Source organism: Choloepus didactylus, assembly GCF_015220235.1.
Source record: "Choloepus didactylus isolate mChoDid1 chromosome 25 unlocalized genomic scaffold, mChoDid1.pri SUPER_25_unloc2, whole genome shotgun sequence".
In the NCBI taxonomy this organism is placed as follows: domain Eukaryota; kingdom Metazoa; phylum Chordata; class Mammalia; order Pilosa; family Megalonychidae; genus Choloepus; species Choloepus didactylus.
The window spans coordinates 3939661-3956995 of record NW_023637607.1 but is presented as its reverse complement, the minus strand read 5'-3'; the positions used below and the strand labels follow the sequence as shown (position 1 = coordinate 3956995).

Here is a 17335-nt window from a genome sequence, read left to right as displayed (position 1 = left end):
CCTTCCAGTGACCAGGCCAGATACCTGGACACCAGCCTTGCCTCTTCACTATCCCTCAGGACACCAATCTCCCAGTAATACTAGTAAAAACTTAGGTGTATTGATCACCTCCTATATGCCTTGCCTTGTGCAATGCTCATCATATGCTTTTCCTTTTTCTATTCTCACAACAACCCTCTGAGTTCCCACAATACCAAAGAGGGAACTGAGGGTCAGAGAGACACAGTGGCTTGTCCAATATCACACCAGGCTGGTAATAGACAGAGTGGGCATTTGAACCCAGGTATGTCCAACTTCAAAGCAAGGGCTCATAATCACCATGCTATCCTGTTCTCAGTTGGGCTGGACACAGAGCTGGCACCTGTGAGTATTTGTTGATCAGTAGATGGATGGTTGGATGGATGGAAAGATGGATGATGGATGGATGACACAACCAGTGAGTGGTTGTGTGTATGTATGTATAAATTAATAAGTGGCTGGGTGGTCGTTTGGGTGAGTAGATGGAAGAATAGATGGATGGGTGGATGAATGGATTTTTGGATAGATAGATGGCTGCATGGATAGATGGGTTGCTAGATGGTTGGATGAATGGCTCCATGTATGTGTGTATATATGTATGCATGGGTGGATGGATGGATAGTTTCAGTGTCCAGAGGCAATGATGCACTACACTAAAGAGATAGCATTCTGAAGGGATGAGGGTGAGATGTAGAAGGAAGGGGAGAAGAATTTTGGCAGAGAATCCAGATAAGAAGGAACCCAAGGTGAGATACGCAGAATGCCTTATTATATATTTGGGGAATGAATTTAAAAATATGGCCAGAAGAGGTAACGCGGGCAGTTGAGGGGGTGGGGCAGTGAGAAACCTCACTGGAGGCTCCAACCCATCCCCTCATCCTTGTCTGCCTCCCCAATCCAAACCCTCCATTTCCCTGGGAAGTCCAATTAGGTGCCCAGTTAGCCAGTTATAAAGCGGTAAGGGGGGACCCCAAAGTCCTTTCCCCTTCCCTTCCAGAGCTAAAGACTGGGAGCCACTCTCCTAGGAGAGTTACACTAGAGTAGAACACGGGGCCTGAGCAAGGAAAGGTGTCATTTGGGGATGGATCTCTGCTTCCTACCCCCATACTTCTCTCTAAGGAGCTGCCCATCAGCTTGGGTTCAGGTCCCAGATAGCCTCCTCCTGCACCACCACCCCCACCACAGCCCCCAGAGCATCAGCCATAAAAGGGTGTAAGAATTGCTGCTAGTTCCCTTAGCTCACCCCCCCCCACACCTGCTGGTCCATAAATCACAGCCTCAACCTGCCCAGGCAGGGAGATGGGGTGGGCTGGGTGTCCAGGAGCAGGGCAGACCTTCATCAGGCCATGGGTTGAGGGAAGACACCTCGTTGATCCACGGCTGATGCACCACTTCTCCATTATTGCCACCCTCTGATAGATCGAAACCCCTCCCCAGGCCCTCCAGCTGCCCACACTGGCAGGTTGGCTCATTGGTCAGAGCGCAACACAAAGATGGCCTCAGAACAGAACTGGTTTCGAATCCTGACTCCTCCAGAGGCTCACTTGCTGTGTGACTGAACAAGTCACTTAGCCTCTCTGAGCCCAACTTCACAAAATATTGTGCTAACTAGTCCTGGCGTGTGGTGAGGGCTCAACAACAGGCAGCAAACTTCCATCACTATGACCACTGTCCTATTGCACCCCAGTCCCCAGGCCACTCTCTCTCCAGAGCCCCAGCCTCCAGGTACCCTGATGTTCCCACCTCCTCCCTGATCCCAGTACTCTGTGAGAGTCTGTGGAATGAACAAGCTGATGTACCTTCTTGTCTGCATCCCTCTTCTATGGAGACTCACTGCTACCCTAAGCAAGTACTTGGTTCACGTAGACAATGGTAGGGCTGGTTGAGGCCCAGCCGTGGGGCTGGCCTGGCCAGGAGGGTCCCATATGGGTGCGGAGGCACAGGGCTGAGGAAACCCAGGGGGCAATGGGTATATGAACACCTTCTGTCCTACTGGCCCCCAGATGCTTTGTCAGGGTACCCTGTGGACCCGGTCAGCGCCTGGTTATCTTCAGGGGCTAGAGTTCCTGAGATTTAAGACGGGTCTTTTTGCAAGAGGAGTTCACTCAGGACTTGCGGAATATAATACAAGGCCTCTCCAGCCCCTGCAGAGGGAAACCAAGGGCAATCTCTGGCCAGTGTGCAAGTGTGTGTGTGTGTGTGTGTGTGTGTGTGTGTGTGTGTGTGTCTATTTGAGGGAGGTATCTGCCAGAATCCCTGAGGAGGATCTCAAATCCCCTCCCTCTTGCCTCCTCCCCGAGTCTCTGCCTTGCAGCTGGTCTGGGAACCCCCAGCACTAGGACCCCCCCCCCCCCCAGGGAGTCACCAGGCTGCCCCTAGGGAGTTCTGGAACCCAGTTGGGAGGGTGGACTCTCCTGCAAATTTACTTTCCCAAGCAAGCTCCTGGCCAAAACTGGGGAAATATTTTCTCCAAGACAGGAGGGGCCCCACAAGTCCATGCTGTTTCATGGGTCCCAGGGATTCAGGGGTCTTGGGGTCTCCTCGAGCCCCTGAGAGAGTGCTGAAGGCAGAGACGCCTCAGCGATGGAGCCCAAAGAGGGTCCGGTTCAGGCAGAGTCTGTCCTCCAGCCGAGGAAAGCCTCAAGGCAGGACGGTGGGTCACTGTCTGCCCCCTTACCTCTCTTGAAGGCCCACCGCTTCAGCCACAGTTTGGAGAGGGCCGGCCAGGAGTGGTTGAGCACCGAGTCAGCCATGGGGGCCGCGAGAGTGGGAGAGAACAGCGGGGGGGACGCAGCAGGAGCTGGGACGGGAGTCCTTGCCAGGATGGGGCTGCCAGCAAGGGGGGCGGAGACTGCCGCCAGGGTCTGCCAGACGCATCAGCTGATGGAAGGCTGGGCTGGGGCAGGGGGGCCAGGGTTTCCAGCTGTGGGGGCCCCTGGGAACCCCGGCCTGGGGTGGGGGAGGCCAAGCCCTTAGCACCCTCCTCAGCCCCGTGAACCTCAACATCCTGGCTGGACAAGACATTCCCAGGAGGAGAGGAAGAGAGCAGTGGGAGGTGTGGGGGCCTTGAAGGTCCGCAGGGAACAAGAAGAGCCTGGGTCCTGAGGTAATCCAGGGCGCATGGGAATGTCCGAGTGTTTGCGTGTGTGTCTTCTATTGTCTCTGTGTGTTTGAACTTGCATTTGTGTGATGGTGTGTGTTTGACCTTGCATTTGTGTGACAGCGTGTTTGACCTTGCATTTGTGTGTCGGTGTGTGTTTTCATGCATGTGAGAGTGTGTTTGAGGGCAAATCTAGGTGGTTTTTAAAAGTCTCTGTGTATCCATCTTGGTGTCTGTGTGTAACAGTGTGCATATTTGTGTGTGTGAATGTCTGAATGTCCCTTGGTATCTGCAGGGTTGTACCTACATGATGCCTCTGTGTCTCTAAGGAGATCTGTTTCTGGTGTCTGTGAGAGGTTTGATGTCTTCTAGGTGTTTGTGTATCTGAGTGTGTTGTGTGTGTGTGTGTGTGTGTGTGTGTGTGTGTGTGCGCGCCTGTCCATGCAAGTGCTGCCCCCTGGTGGTAGAAGCTCCCTCACCTGCATCTTCACTCACTGAAAAATTCCTCTCTTTGTCCCTTGCTGACCCACTCCTCCATTCCCCACATCCTTTCCGCTACCTCCCAGTCCCAAACCCGCCAATGGTGAGATCAAGGCCTTCTCCTCCCTAACCTCCCAGCCCACCCTCTTCAGAGTGGAGGCTCTCCCTCCCTTCTCAAAGTGTTATTCACCCCCCATACCTTTACCTCCTCACACCTGTTGACTCCACAGCCCAGTACAGTCCTTTATCCATCCCTTCTGCTCTTCCGGATCTCTCTGGGGCTAAATCCAATGGGCACTTTTCAGACTTTATTTTACTGGACATTGCTGACCACTCCATTCTTGAAACCCACTCCTCCTTCCTCTGCCTGCTCCGTCCCAGTCTCCCTTTCTGACTTAGTTTATCTTCTTTTCGCTGCCTGCCCCTTAAATTCTGGTCCCAGTGTTCTGTGCTTGGCCACTTTGTGCTCTCCCCACTAGCACTGGCGATCCCACTTGCCATCTCCCCCATGGCTTCAGCCACCATATTTCAAGCAGGTGACATGCAAACCTTTCATTGACAGAAAGATACACTTTATACACCAACACATAATGCACTCTCAAGCTCAAATAGACAATGACACACACACACAGAGTCAGATATATATTCTTAACCAGATACTCATACATGCACACATACACACAAATTATACACACTTAGATATGCATATAGAAACTCAAAGAAGGGTTGAAGAAGATTTGAAAAATCACCTCCTCTGCTGTGCTCCACATTTTAGTTCCTCATCTCCTGCTACACACTTTCCCCTGGAGAGGCTACAAATGCCACTTGGAACTTCTTGTCCTCTGGGTAGAGAGCAGATATGAGAGTCCCAGGCAAATCTAGAGGAGCAAGAAGCTACGAGGGACTTCCATCAAACTATAGCGCTAAAGGCAGGCCCCCAGTGGTCCAGAACTAGGGGAAAGACAGTGAGTCCAGGGAAGAATTAGCAATTGGGAGGCTTGATAAAAAAATTTAACTCTAAAAATACAATGGGGGTATCTATTTCTAAGAATGGTAGACTAGCTTACTGCAGATTTACCCTCCCACCAATAAGTAGAAAAGTTGGACAAAATTGGGGGAAAAAACCCACAAAAAACCTCAGTTTGAAGACAATAGCAGCCAGGATTTGAGAAGCTAGGGTCCTGGAAAGAAGGAAAACTTAGAGATGTGAGGTGGACATAATGCAGTACTTTTTTCTCACAAGCAGTTGTTTTGAACACTCTGCTTGAGCGGCTGAGAAGCAGATGAGAAAGAGGCTGAGAAACTGAGTATAGCTTTTGGAAACCTTCTGGGTCTGGAGAAACAGAAATTGGAATTCAGGCCCCACAAGGAGGAGAGGGTTGGGACCTCCAAAAGACTACACCTATGAGTAAGAAAGGACCGGAAATAGACCAGCTATCTATCTCCAAGACCAAAATCCAGTTTCAAGTCAACTTAATCCCTGATTAGATTAAAGGGATCTGACCTTACTCTAACTGTCTGCCAGAGCAAAAGTAAACCCTCTCTGGAGAAAGATAACACCAGGCAGAGCTGCAAAATTATCTCTGTAGTTTTTCATAAATGATGTCTGGAATTCAGTAAAAAATTACCAGTCATACCAGGAGACAGAAACATCTGACCTAAAACCAAGGAGAAAAACTGACAAAAACAATATAACCCCAGAAGATAGAGATACTGGAGTTAAAAATACAGCAATGGGCTAGTTTGGTATAAATGACCATGGGGAAGGGATACTGACAGGTACTTCCTCCTTGCACAGAGCCAAATGTGCTCACCTGGTGGACAGTTTTGATATATATACAGCAAGTGGTGGTGGAGGTAGGTGGTACCTACAACTGTGATTCTTCCACCACCTCCTCTTATTGACCCAGGACCAGAGTTTAACATGGTGTGATTATAACACCACATCAGGAATGTGTGGTTCCCATCTTGAGTTAGCTGTAAAGTTGTGAGGAGGAGAAAGTCCAGATCTGCATGGGTGGGGGTAATTGGAGGCAGAAGGCTAAGGGGTGGATATTTTTGTAACCTTGAGTGGTGTCAGGTTGGAATTTCCTGGTTTTAAGCTGTGTATTTGCCAGGAGGAGACCCTAATGACATCTACCACTTGGATAGTCTCCCTTGAGCCAATGCTGGCTCTAAGTTGAAAATAGTCCTGTGCCAAGGGTGATCTGCTGGTCTGGGTGTCACTAGTGATACTAAAAGAGTCTGGATGGGGGTTCAGGGTTTTGGATGTGCTCCATCTTGATGAAAGTAGCCACCATCTTGGTGAGGACAGCCACTATCCACCATGTAAGTGTCTACCATCTTAGTGAGGTCTTTCACCATCTTGTGAGGGTACCCTCTTTTGACACAATGGTGTCCTGGTCCCTGGAAAGGGCAGTTTCCAGAGTAGCCATCATGATAGGGTCCAATGAATATAGATTCATTAGTGGGCTCATCAGAGGTCAGCTGAGTTGGTCCAGTCAGAAGAACCACCCAACTGACCTGATGAATCATGAGCTAAACAATGGCTATTGTTTTAGTATATTGAGTTTTGGGGTGGTTTGTTTCACTGAAAAAGCTAACTTTTCTGTTAGCTCCAGTCACAATGCAGGGTATTCTAGGCATCTATGGCTTCATAACAAATCACCCCAAAACCTAGAGGATTAGAACAACCATCATTTATTATCTCTCAAGGTTTCAGTGGGACAGGAATTAGGGAGCGGCTTGGCTGGGTGGTTTTGGTTTGGGGTCACTCATGAGGTTTTAGTCAGACAAGGGCGGGGGCTGGACCATCTGGAAGTCTTCACTCACATGGCTGGAAAGACTTGAAGAGCTGGGGTTTCCTGGGCATCTCTTTTTATCTCTGCCTGGCCTTTCCCCTGGACTCTCCAGCATGGCAGCTTCAGGACGGCTGGACCTCTCACTTGGAGTCTCAGTGCTCCAAAGATGCACATCCCAAGAGAGAGACCCAGGCAGAAGCTGCCTTGCCTTTTGTGATCTAGCATTCTCCTTCTTCACTCTATTAGTTGAGGGAATCATGAAGATCTGCCCAGGTCTAAGGGGAGAGGACTCTACCTTGACTCCACCTCTTGACGTGGGAGAGGCAAGCTTCTGGAAGAGCATCTGAGCCTGGAAATATCACTGTGGCTGGTTTTGGAAAATACAATCTGCTCCTCCTGCCCAGGGCCTGGAGTCCAGGTGGGCGGCAAGGGACATTTCTAGTTATAGAGAAAACCTTGAGCAATGGGAGGGATTAAGCAGAGGCTGCCCACTGGGAGGCCAGGTGTGTGCTCATGACACCCTAAAGCCCAGGGGTGAAGTAACAGCAATAAAACCTGACATTTAACCAGAAGTGATGGTGTACCAGGCTCTGTTCCAAGTGCTTTACATAACCCAGTCCTCACAACCACCCTGTGGGGTAATGGGGAAGCTTCCATCACTCCCGTTGTAAAGATGAGGAAACCAAGACACAAAAAGTGTAAGTGACAAACATCTCAAACACAGTTTCTCTAAAGCCCACCAATTTCCCCCACCTCCATTCCCAATATTTAAGCAGAAACCAGTGCCCTGCCCTAGACCTCCCTGCTACCAGATAGTCCCCAAGTCCTGTCCATACTCCTCTTCTTCCCTCTGTATTCTCCTGGCCTGGCCTGGCCCAGCCGCCATCACTTCCTGAGAGGGTCTCCCTGTCCCCATTCTCTCTCCTTCAATCCAGTTGCTTCCCCACTAGGGTCCCAAGGGATCTTCTAACATAAACCTCATTGCTGTGTTCCAACCCTTCTGAGGTTACTAAAATCATCCTCAGTCAAGGAAGAGCCGGTCACAAGCAGGGTCCAAGGAAATGGGTGCCACCCCTATTTAGGGAAGGGGTTTTTGAAAGCCCACCATTAGTCTCTCTTTTTAGATATGGCTTAGAAAGAAAGTCTCTGATGACGCACACATGTTGTGTGGGAGGAGGTTGCTCAGAGAGCAAGGCTTTGGGACAGGGACACAGTGGGTGCTGATGATGTTTTCTGAGCTCCTGCTGTGCAGGCACCAAGATAAAGATTTCACATGCAGGGCCTTAAGACAATGGTTTTCTGGATGAACAGACAGAGGGCCGAAGAGGTTACACCACTTATTCACTGTCACGCAGTGGCAGGGGAGCCAGGATTGGAACCCAGATCCGTCTGACCCACAACAGAAGACCTGAGCACCTGCACCTCCATCAGGGGTTGGTGGTGGGGTGGGGAGGGCACGTGGAGAAGGCCCAGACCAGACACCCCGACACACATGCAGCTGATGTTTTGCCGGCAATTCAAGGACCAATTAAGTGCCTGCCTCTTCCAGAAGTCCTCCCAGAAGGGCTCACAATTGTAGTGAGGGAGCTTAAAGGTGGCTGGTAGTGGAGGCCAGCTTTCCCTCATCTCCCCCCCGTCTTCGAGTCCCTTTCTCAGAGCTGCAAGTGACAGGACCCCCTGGAGAATTAGCTCCTGAGTGTGGCATTCTAAGCCTTCCTCAACACGTCCCCAGCCAAACTCACCAGCTCCATCCTCCCTGACTCCAGTCGTCTGCTCCAAATTCGCCCCCTCCTGGCTCCCGGGCCACCTTCCCAGACCCCAGCATGCTTGATGCCCGCCCATCTGGCTGTGCAGTGTCAGGGGCTGGGAGGAAGCAGCAGGCTTGGGTGTGCCCAGAACAAACCGCAGCCTTCCTGTCCCTTGTCACCCCACCCCAGGCAGCGGGGTGTACAAGGTTTTTGAGGCAGACCATGGTGGGAACCAGGGGGTATCTCCATATGGGGAGGGCCTCAACCTGCTCTGTTGGGGTGGGGGGTGGTCCTTCCCTTTGGATGACCCTGGAAGATGCGGCAAGGCCCTTCTCAGGGCTGGTCTCAGACATCAGCCTTAAGCGAGAATTTGTTTTGAAAACCGGATTCCCCAGCCCCGCCCTTTGTATTGTGCGTCAGGAAGGTCCATGTGGGCCCCAGAATCTGCATTTTAAGAAGCTCTCCCCGGGACTTTGCGACAGAGGGGCGCCTAAGCTCTCCCATTCAGCCCCTGTCCCCTCTCCATCCCATTTTCTTATCCTGTTGCCCCTCACGCCCCCGCCCCCAACCTCTTGGGGTTACTCTCATGACTGCAGACCATTGTAAGACAAACAGCTCAAACAGTCTCCTCCATCCAACTCAGGAGGCAGGTTGAATAGAAAGTGGAGAAAGACTGTGGATGGTCTTTCTGCCCATCCCCCCAACCCCCATGCCCCTCTGTCACCCCATCCCTGTTGGTCCATTTGTCCCCCACTCCCAGTGATGGTTACTCACCAGATGGAGCCTTGTTCTCAGAGTTGCATGTACCCAGCCTGGCTGCCAGCTCCTGAAGCCCCCATGGCCCACATCTGGGGCTTGGAGCAGGCCTGGGGGCAGCCTTAGCCAGCCAGGGCCCGGCGTAACCACAGGGTGACCCAACTCTGCCCCAGCTTCCTCTTCTCCAACGACCTGCCTACCCACCCACCTACCACCTCTGTCTCTGGCTGTGGCCTGACCCAGGGGTCTGGGCACAGCACAGAGGACTGGGGTTCTAGAAGCAGCAAGCCTCTTCCCCCACCCCCAGCTCTGTGCGTGCAGGTGTCCTGAGGAGGTGGGGCTGAGAGCTGGTGGGGGGGAGTGTCACTGCCCTCGTCCCCACCCCCAACAGCTTCCTGTGGAACCAACTGCCGGAGAGGAACGGGGCGCAGGGGCCTCACCCTGGCACATGGGTACACAGGCAGAGACAAATGGGGCACCCAGATGCACACATGAAAATTGCACACCCTAGCATGTGTGTGCACAAACAGTGATACACATGGGTACCCGGGCACAGATACACATGCACCCACATGGTGTGCTGGTAGATGTTTAACTGTTGCCTCTCTGACCCAAAAGAGCCCTTATTTTTGTGTGTGCCAATTCCTGTGGTGTAAATACATATCCCCATTGTATCTGATTTCAAACTGCCAATGTGACATTACTGGATCAACCCTTGTATGCCAGGACAAGTCAGCTCCAGCATGCCACTGGGGTCGGCATTCAGGCACATGGGTTCTCACAGAAAGGCACGGACTCCACTCCACTCAGGCACACAGAGACAGTGAGTCCATGCGTAGAATGCTGGTACCTGCAGGGGCACATCCAAGCTCCTCTACAGTCAGAGACACGTGGCATGGGTGCATTGGCACACATGGCACCATGCATGGGAACACATGGAATCCCATGCACGGGCATGCAAGAGCACGCACATGGACTCATAAGCCAGAGGGGAGCCAGAGAGGCCAATGGAGGGACACAGAGTTACCTCAGCACACATTCACACACCGACATCCCGTCACACATGGGCATACCGTGTGGACATCTAGAGACCTGGGAGCACAGATTCACACTCCAATGCACAGTCCGTGCCTCACAGAGGTGCTCGTGGAGCACACACAAAGATGCCACCTCACCCCAGCATGCAAGTCGACGGGTTAAATTTCTAGGAAATCTGCCAGCAAAAATTAATCACAGCCATCATTAAACATAAAATTATATGAATGGATGATGCAATAAATGATATTAAAAGCCAAAGTAATAGCTGTTAAAAACTCATTTCACTAGATGTATGAGTTTCCTGAGGCCGCTGCCGGGTGTCTTGAAACACCGAAATTTGTTCCCTCACAGTTCTGGAGGCCGGAAGTCTGCCATCTTTTTAGCTGAGTCCGAATCAAGGTGGCGCAGGGCTGCGCGCTCTCCCGAGACTCTAGCGGAGAAGGTGTGCCTTGCCTCTCCTAGTTGATGGCGGCTGCGGGCATCCCGTGGTGTTCTTTGACTTGTGGCCCCCTCACTCCAATCTCTGCTTCGGTGGGAGAAGGGGCAGCGGGGAGAAATGACGATGGTCCTGGGGGCCCCCGGGGAGGCCCCGCTGGCGCTCTCCAGGGTTCTGACAGCAGAACCTAACAGCAACCCTCATCAGCGTTACAGCAACGCCTCTCTTTCTGGAGGGCTCTCTGTGAACCAGAGGCTGTGCTCAGTAATTTATGCAAGAGAGCACGGTGCCTGGTTTCTCTGCATTTACACACAAAAGGGTTTTTTCCTTCCCTGATCACGAATAAGCAACATCTTATGGGTATCTCTCCATCAAGATACTTTCAAACAGTTTACCTGATTACCTAACATATAAGCTAAATTAGAAACCTAAATATTAATAATGCAATAGTAAAAAACAATAAACCCTTCTAGGGTACTCGCCAAGTGTCAAGTATTAACTCATTTAATTTGGATTTTTAATTTTTTTTCTATTTCCCATTTAAATCAGTTTCAAGAGTACAATTTGGTGGTATCATTTACATTCACAATATTGTGTTACCATCACCAACATTCATGACCCCCACTTTTTCATCACCTCCAACAGTAACTCTGCACCTGTTAAGCAATAACTCCCTCTTTTCCTTACCCCTGTCTCCTGGTATTGGTAAGCTGCTTTCTATCTCTGCAAATTTGCTTATTCTAGATATTTCATATAAGTGAGAGCATAAAATATTTGTCTTTTTGTGTCTGGATTATTTCACTCTACATGATTCTTCAAGGTTCATCCATGTTATTCACGTATCAGAGCTCCATTCCTTTTTATGTTTGAATAATATTTAGGTGTATGGATAGACCATATTTTGTTTATCTAGACATCAGCTTCCACCTTTTGGCTGTTGTGAATAACACTGACATGAACATTAGTGTACAAGTATCTGTCTGAGTCTCTGCTTTCAATTCTTTTGGATATATACTGAGGAGAGTGTTTTGGTTTGCTAAAATTGCTGAAATGCAGTATACCAGAAGTGGACTGGCTTTTAACAATGGGGAATTATTAGCTTACAAATTTACAGTTGAAGGGCCATGAAATGAAAATGTACAATTTAAGGCATCAGGAAGAAGATACCTTCTCTGAAGAAAGGCTGCTGGCATCTGGGGTTCCTCTGTCACATGAGAAGGCAGATAGCCAGTATCTGCTGGTCCTTTGCTCCTAGGTTTTGTTGTTTTCAGCTCCTGGTTCCAATGTCTTCCTCTCTGAGCTTCTGTGGGTCCTCTCTTAGCATCTCTGGGGCTTTTCTCTCTCTAAGCTCTATTGGCTTTTTCTGTCCTTTACCCTCTCATAAAGGACACCAGAAAAAGGATTAAGACCCATCTTGAACTGGGTGAGCCACTTATCAATTGAAGTAACCTAACCAGAAGGTTCCACCCACAATAGGTCTGCACCCACAGGAATGCATTAAAACAAAATGACCTTGGACTTTGCTGACATTGTCTTCACCTGTGTGTCCTGGAAATAGCATACTCAAATTACGATAGCAGTGAAAAAAATGTCTTGGAGGAGGAATTAGAGGAGGAACATGTGATAATCACATTAGTTCCAATAAAAGAGGAACCTCAAGAGGAGAATTGAATGGAACCAAGTACTTCAACTGCTCAACTAAGAAGTCTAGGAAAAAGGATAAAGTTCATCTTCCTCAAATGAATGAGCAATGCAAAGCTTGCTCAAGACCTAAAGTACCAGTGCATCCCTTGTTTACCATTTTGCCTCCAATTAATAAGGTACACTGGGACATTTTGCAGAAGTGGTGCCAACATTTTATTTTGAGTACCAATGGCCTGAAAATAGTTTATCTGAGACTCCAGCAACGTGCTTACCCTAAGCAAAAGCAGGATATTCCTGACACACCAGGGGAGGCTAAGTTGCAATCATGTTTGAAGAAATGTTAGATGATGACCAAGACAGCAAACGATCAGAAAAGTTGTAAGAGAATGGAGAAAGAAGAAATGACTAATAGAGTTGAAGTGACAACTTCAGCTCAGGAGACAATATTGATGTCATGGACAAGAATTACTGCAAGAGCAGCTCAGCCTAAGACTGTGAATTCATGTCCCATTCCTGCTTCTGTTGAGGCCTTTTTGCTGCAAGCCTCTGGTGTCAGATGGTTTGTGGCCCATGGCAGAGTTCTCCCTGCAGACACAAAGGGTTGGGTTCACCTGCAGTTCCATGCAGGGCAGGCCTGGGGACCTGACACTCCCAAGAGGTTGATCTCTCTCTTTCTGTTACCAGCCTGCACTTTCCCATCTGCAAACATAGAAGATAATGTGTTGTGCCTTGAATGTATGAAAAGGAATAAGAAATTAATGAAAAGATTAATTCTAGTGGGGAAGGAGAAGTGGTCTGCTTTGAACACACCAACATCTCTCTTTTTGGATGGGCAATGTTTAAATAAACAGCAAATGTGCTTAAAGCCCATAGCTAAATTTACTTGCATCCCAATGATTGCTGTATTGTGTCCTAACCATCCTCAATGATGCCTGCTTTCTTGAGTATAAATGGGAATTTCTGGATTCTGGACTTGGGGTTTGCTCAAAAGTGACTGCTACTGCTGCTTTTTATGAGTTGGGTTTAAGAAGAGGTTTTCCCAGCTGCTCCATTTAAGATGTTTCTCCATGTATTGGATCCATATAAATGTTAGAGGAGAGTTCCATTACAGAAAAAAATCAGTAAATATTTTAACATTAAATAAGTAGCTATATAGAATATGTTTTTGCTCCTTTAAAAATTTTTATGTGTGTGTAATATATTGATAATATTCAAAAGGTGCTTAAGGGTATACAGTGAAATATTTCAAATTGTAATATTGACACAATTAGCCTTGTTCAATCATATTTTTTGTGTGTGTGTGTGTATGTTTGTGCAATGAAATTTCTACAAATGGATTTGCTGTTGAATAAAATTCTTACAAGTGGAAAAAAAGAGAACATGGCCCTTTCTGGGGATACATAACAGCTTCAAACCAGCACAGAGTGGGATTGCCAAGTCATATGGTAATTCTGTATTCAACTTTCTCAGGAACCACCAAGCTGAATAGAACCACACAGTGGCTGCACCATTTTACAGTCTGACCAACAAAGTACTAGGATTCCTATTCCTGTGCATCCTTGCCAACACTTGTTATTGTCTGTTTTTTAGTAATAGTCACTCTAGAGGGTGTGGAGGGACAGAGACAGCCCAACTCCAGTGTCTCAGTCCCAGTCACACACCGAAGTCCCCAAACAGCTGTGATGTCTCCTTCCATTCAGTTCCCACCACCCACTTCAAAAGCCTCAACCCTCTTCTCTTCCTCCCAGGTTGCCCCTCCCTGCTGGTGTCCACTCGGACCCCAGAGGGACCTTCCCAAGTTCCAGGGCAGACCTGCTCTCCTTGCTTCCACTTTCATCCACTGCTGGTTGGAGTAGGAAATGGTCACCTTGGGAAACAGTGTGGCAGATTCTTGAAACGTTAAACATGCATCTCCCATATGGCCCAGCAATTCCACACCAAGCTGTTTATCCAAGAGACGTGAAAAGCTTATGTCCACCCACAGGCTTGGATGTGAACATTCCTTGCTACATTATCCTTCATAGCCCCAAACTGGAAGCCACTCAAATGTCCATCAGCGGGTGGGTGGATAAACGGATTGTGGTCCATCAAAACAATGAACCACTTGCTCCCCAGCAATAAAAAGGCATGGAGTATTGATATATACGACAAATTGGGTGCGTCTCAAGCTAATATGTGAAAGAGGCCAGAAGAAGAAGACAAACCGATGTGCTTCTATTTGTAGCAAATTTTAGAACATGCAGACCAGAAAATACAGTGCCAGGAAACAGATCAGTGCTTGCCTGGGATGGGAGGAGCAGGAAGGCAGGATTAGAAAGAGGGGCAGGAAACATTAGGGATGATGAATATATTCACCGTCTTGAATGTGGTGATGGTTTCATGGGTCTATGCCTATGTCAAAACGTATCAAATTATACATTTTAAATATGTGCAGTTTCTCTTTAACAATAAAGCTGTAAAAGAAAAAAAAATCCCTCCTTCCACATTCCCTTGCCCACAATTTCACCCTCCAGGCTGCCAGACAGAATGGCTTAGTGGTTACAAACGTAAACTTCCTTATAACTGACTTCAAATTCCAAATCCCCACTCGTCAGCCTGACCCGTCACTTACTCTGACTGTACCTTGTTCTTCTCATCTGTGAAAGGCAGATGAGCTCACACCTCCTTCCAGGCCATGTGTGAAGAGCACTCACTTGGTCTGGCCCCCAAAGACCCCGTAAAAGGTGATGACCCTTTTACTCCTTCCCAAATGGATTCACACTTGAGGGTTATGCCTTAGTTCTTGAGCATCTAAGAGGTGGGGGGAAACGGGCATTGGCAGCGATTTTCTTCCTTTTTTTTTAAAATTCATTTTTATTGTGATATATTCACATACCATGCAGTCATATGAAGCCTACATTCGACTGTTTATAGTACTATTATATATAGTTGTGTGTTCATCACCAAAATTAATTTTTGAACATTTTCATTACCACACACACAAAAATAATAAGAATAAAAATTAAAGTGAAAAAAAACAATTCAAGTGAAAAAGAACACTGGGTGTCTTTTTTTTTTTTTTGCCCCCATTTTTCTACTCATTCATCCATACACTGGACAAAGGGGAGTGTGGTCCTTATGGCTTTCCCAATCCCATTGTCACCCCTCATAAGCTACATTTTTATACAATTGTTGTCGAGATTCATGGGTTCTGGGTTGTAGTTTGATAGTTTCAGGTATCCACTGCCGGCTACCCCAATTCATTAGAACCTAAAAAGGGTTGTCTATATTGTGCGTAAGAGTGCCCACCAGAGTGACCTCTCAGCTCCTTTTGGAATCTCTCAGCCACTGAAGCTTATTCATTTCCTTTCACATCCCCCTTTTGGTCAAGAAGATGTTCTCCATCCCATGATGCTGGGTCTAGATTCCTCCCACGTTGCCAGGGAGATTCACTCCCCTGGGTGTCTGATCCCACATAGTGGGGAGGGCAGTGATTTCACCTGCCAAGTTGGTTTAGCTAGAGAGAAAGGGCCACATCTGAGCAACAGAGAGGCATTCGGGGGGAGACACTTAGCCACAATTACAAGCAGGCCTAGCATCTCATTTGCAGCAACAGTCTTGCCAAGGGCAAGTCCTGTGGTAGAGGGCTCAGCCCATCAAACCACCAGTCCCCTATGTCTGTGAGCACATCAGCAACCATCGAGGTGGGGAAGCCCAACACCCCTGCATTCTCCACCAGCTTCTCAAGGGGGCTCTGCATATTTTTTTCATTGTTTTTTTTTTTTTTTCAACTTAACTCTTTTTTAAAATTAACTATATCAAAAAAAAAATTAAAAAAACATACAGTAAAAAAAATTTCAAGTAAATCATAACGTAGCAAGGGCGTAAGAAAAAGACAACTAACCTAAAGTAACTACTTTACTTCCAACATATTCCTACTCTACCCCAAGAAAATAACCTAGTATAGCAACATTTCTGTGAACTTGTTCCTACCATACCCATCAGAAATTAACAAACCATAGTCATTTCTGGGCATTCCCAGAACGTTAAATTTACCCATGATAGCTTATCTGTTCTTATTGGGTTATCATTCCCCCTCCATTAATTGGGCAGCGATTTTCAAAACTTTAAATTTTAAACCACAAACACGTTTTGAAAAATCAAATCTGAGGGGCAGCCCCAATTTGTGACTGGTTGCTGTGAGGTGGGGGCTATTGACTTGAGGCCACTTCCTAGAACTCCCCATCTCTGCTGTGAAATCCGGTTACCACCTTCCTCCCTTCCCAAAGCCGGGTGACCCCAAAGGCCATCTCTGGCCCCAATAGGCCCCCTCATTTCCCCTGTTCACATACCATCAGTGGGTACCAGTTTCCTACAAATTCAGGACCTTCTTGACTCTGCATTCAAGGCCACCATGGCCTGGAGGAAAACCATTATTATTATAATTATCTTCAAAAAATATCTTCTCAGGGTCTCATCAGACAGAGCACTCTCTGTGCCCTAAATGCTCCCGGCTGTGCTTATTCACCTATTTCCCCAGCTTGGATGAGCCTAAGTCCCTTCTCCCCACCCTGTCTGCCCCGCTTCTCCCCTAGCCTAGCAGGCTGACATTTGGAGAACAGCCACGTCACGGAAGAGCCCCAAAGTGGCTTCTAGAGTTTAAAAAAAAAAAAAAAGAAAGAATGAATAAAAAGTAAGTTACAGCTAACATGCATGCAATAAATATTTATTGAGCACCTACTATATGGGAAGCACTGTGGCTACAGCAGTTACGACAGGCCAGAATTCTTCCCTTCATGGAGCTTAAAATTTTGCATGGAAAGTGGATATTAAAGAAATAAAGAATCCTGTTAGGAAGGAGGCACTTAACAGGGAATCTGACCAAGCCTGGGAGGCCAGGGGAGGCTCCTGGAGGAGATGACATTTCAGCTGACATCTCAAGGATGAGCAAAGTTAAGCAGATGAAAAAGAAGCTTGGAGAAGATTCCAGACAGAACAGAGAATTCAGACAGTCAAAGAGGTTGACTTGAATTAGTGAGAAAGGGAGCGGTGTTTTTGTTCTCCTCACAGGAGCAGTGGGAATCCACCGGAGAGATTCAAGCATGAGAGATTCAAGAATGCACGTCTTGCTCTCAGCTTTAAAGGTGGCCTTTCCTTCAGACCGCAGCTTCTATCACTGCACTTGCCACTAGAGGACAGTGCTTTCCCATGGCTCCTCCCAAGCTACATCCAGTGAGAAAACCAGAAAAATAAGAACAAGGGTGGAAACCCCATGGCCTAGGGGACCAGGCCTGAGTTAGTGAGGGGGATGGGTGTGAGACCCAGGAGGTGTGTT

At 48.0% G+C, this 17335-nt stretch overlaps 1 protein-coding gene and 1 pseudogene across 3 annotated transcripts in view; one reads left to right on the top strand and one right to left on the bottom strand.

Moving 5' to 3' along the window:
* The window catches only part of ARHGEF18 (Rho/Rac guanine nucleotide exchange factor 18), a 122403-nt gene extending 113198 nt beyond the window's left edge, over positions 1–9205 (bottom strand). For 2 of the 3 annotated variants that reach the window (XM_037824412.1, XM_037824413.1), the window contains exon 1: positions 8142–8277. In XM_037824412.1, coding sequence (XP_037680340.1) covers positions 8142–8241 — 100 coding nt within the window. In that variant the 5' untranslated portion in view covers positions 8242–8277. Of the gene's footprint in view, positions 1–8141; positions 8278–8921 lie in introns of those variants that run through there. The other variant, XM_037824414.1, reaches the window with a different exon arrangement.
* Positions 9206–10503: 1298 nt separating this feature from the next.
* LOC119525547 lies at positions 10504–16608 on the top strand (annotated as a pseudogene).
* Positions 16609–17335: the final 727 nt, after the last annotated feature.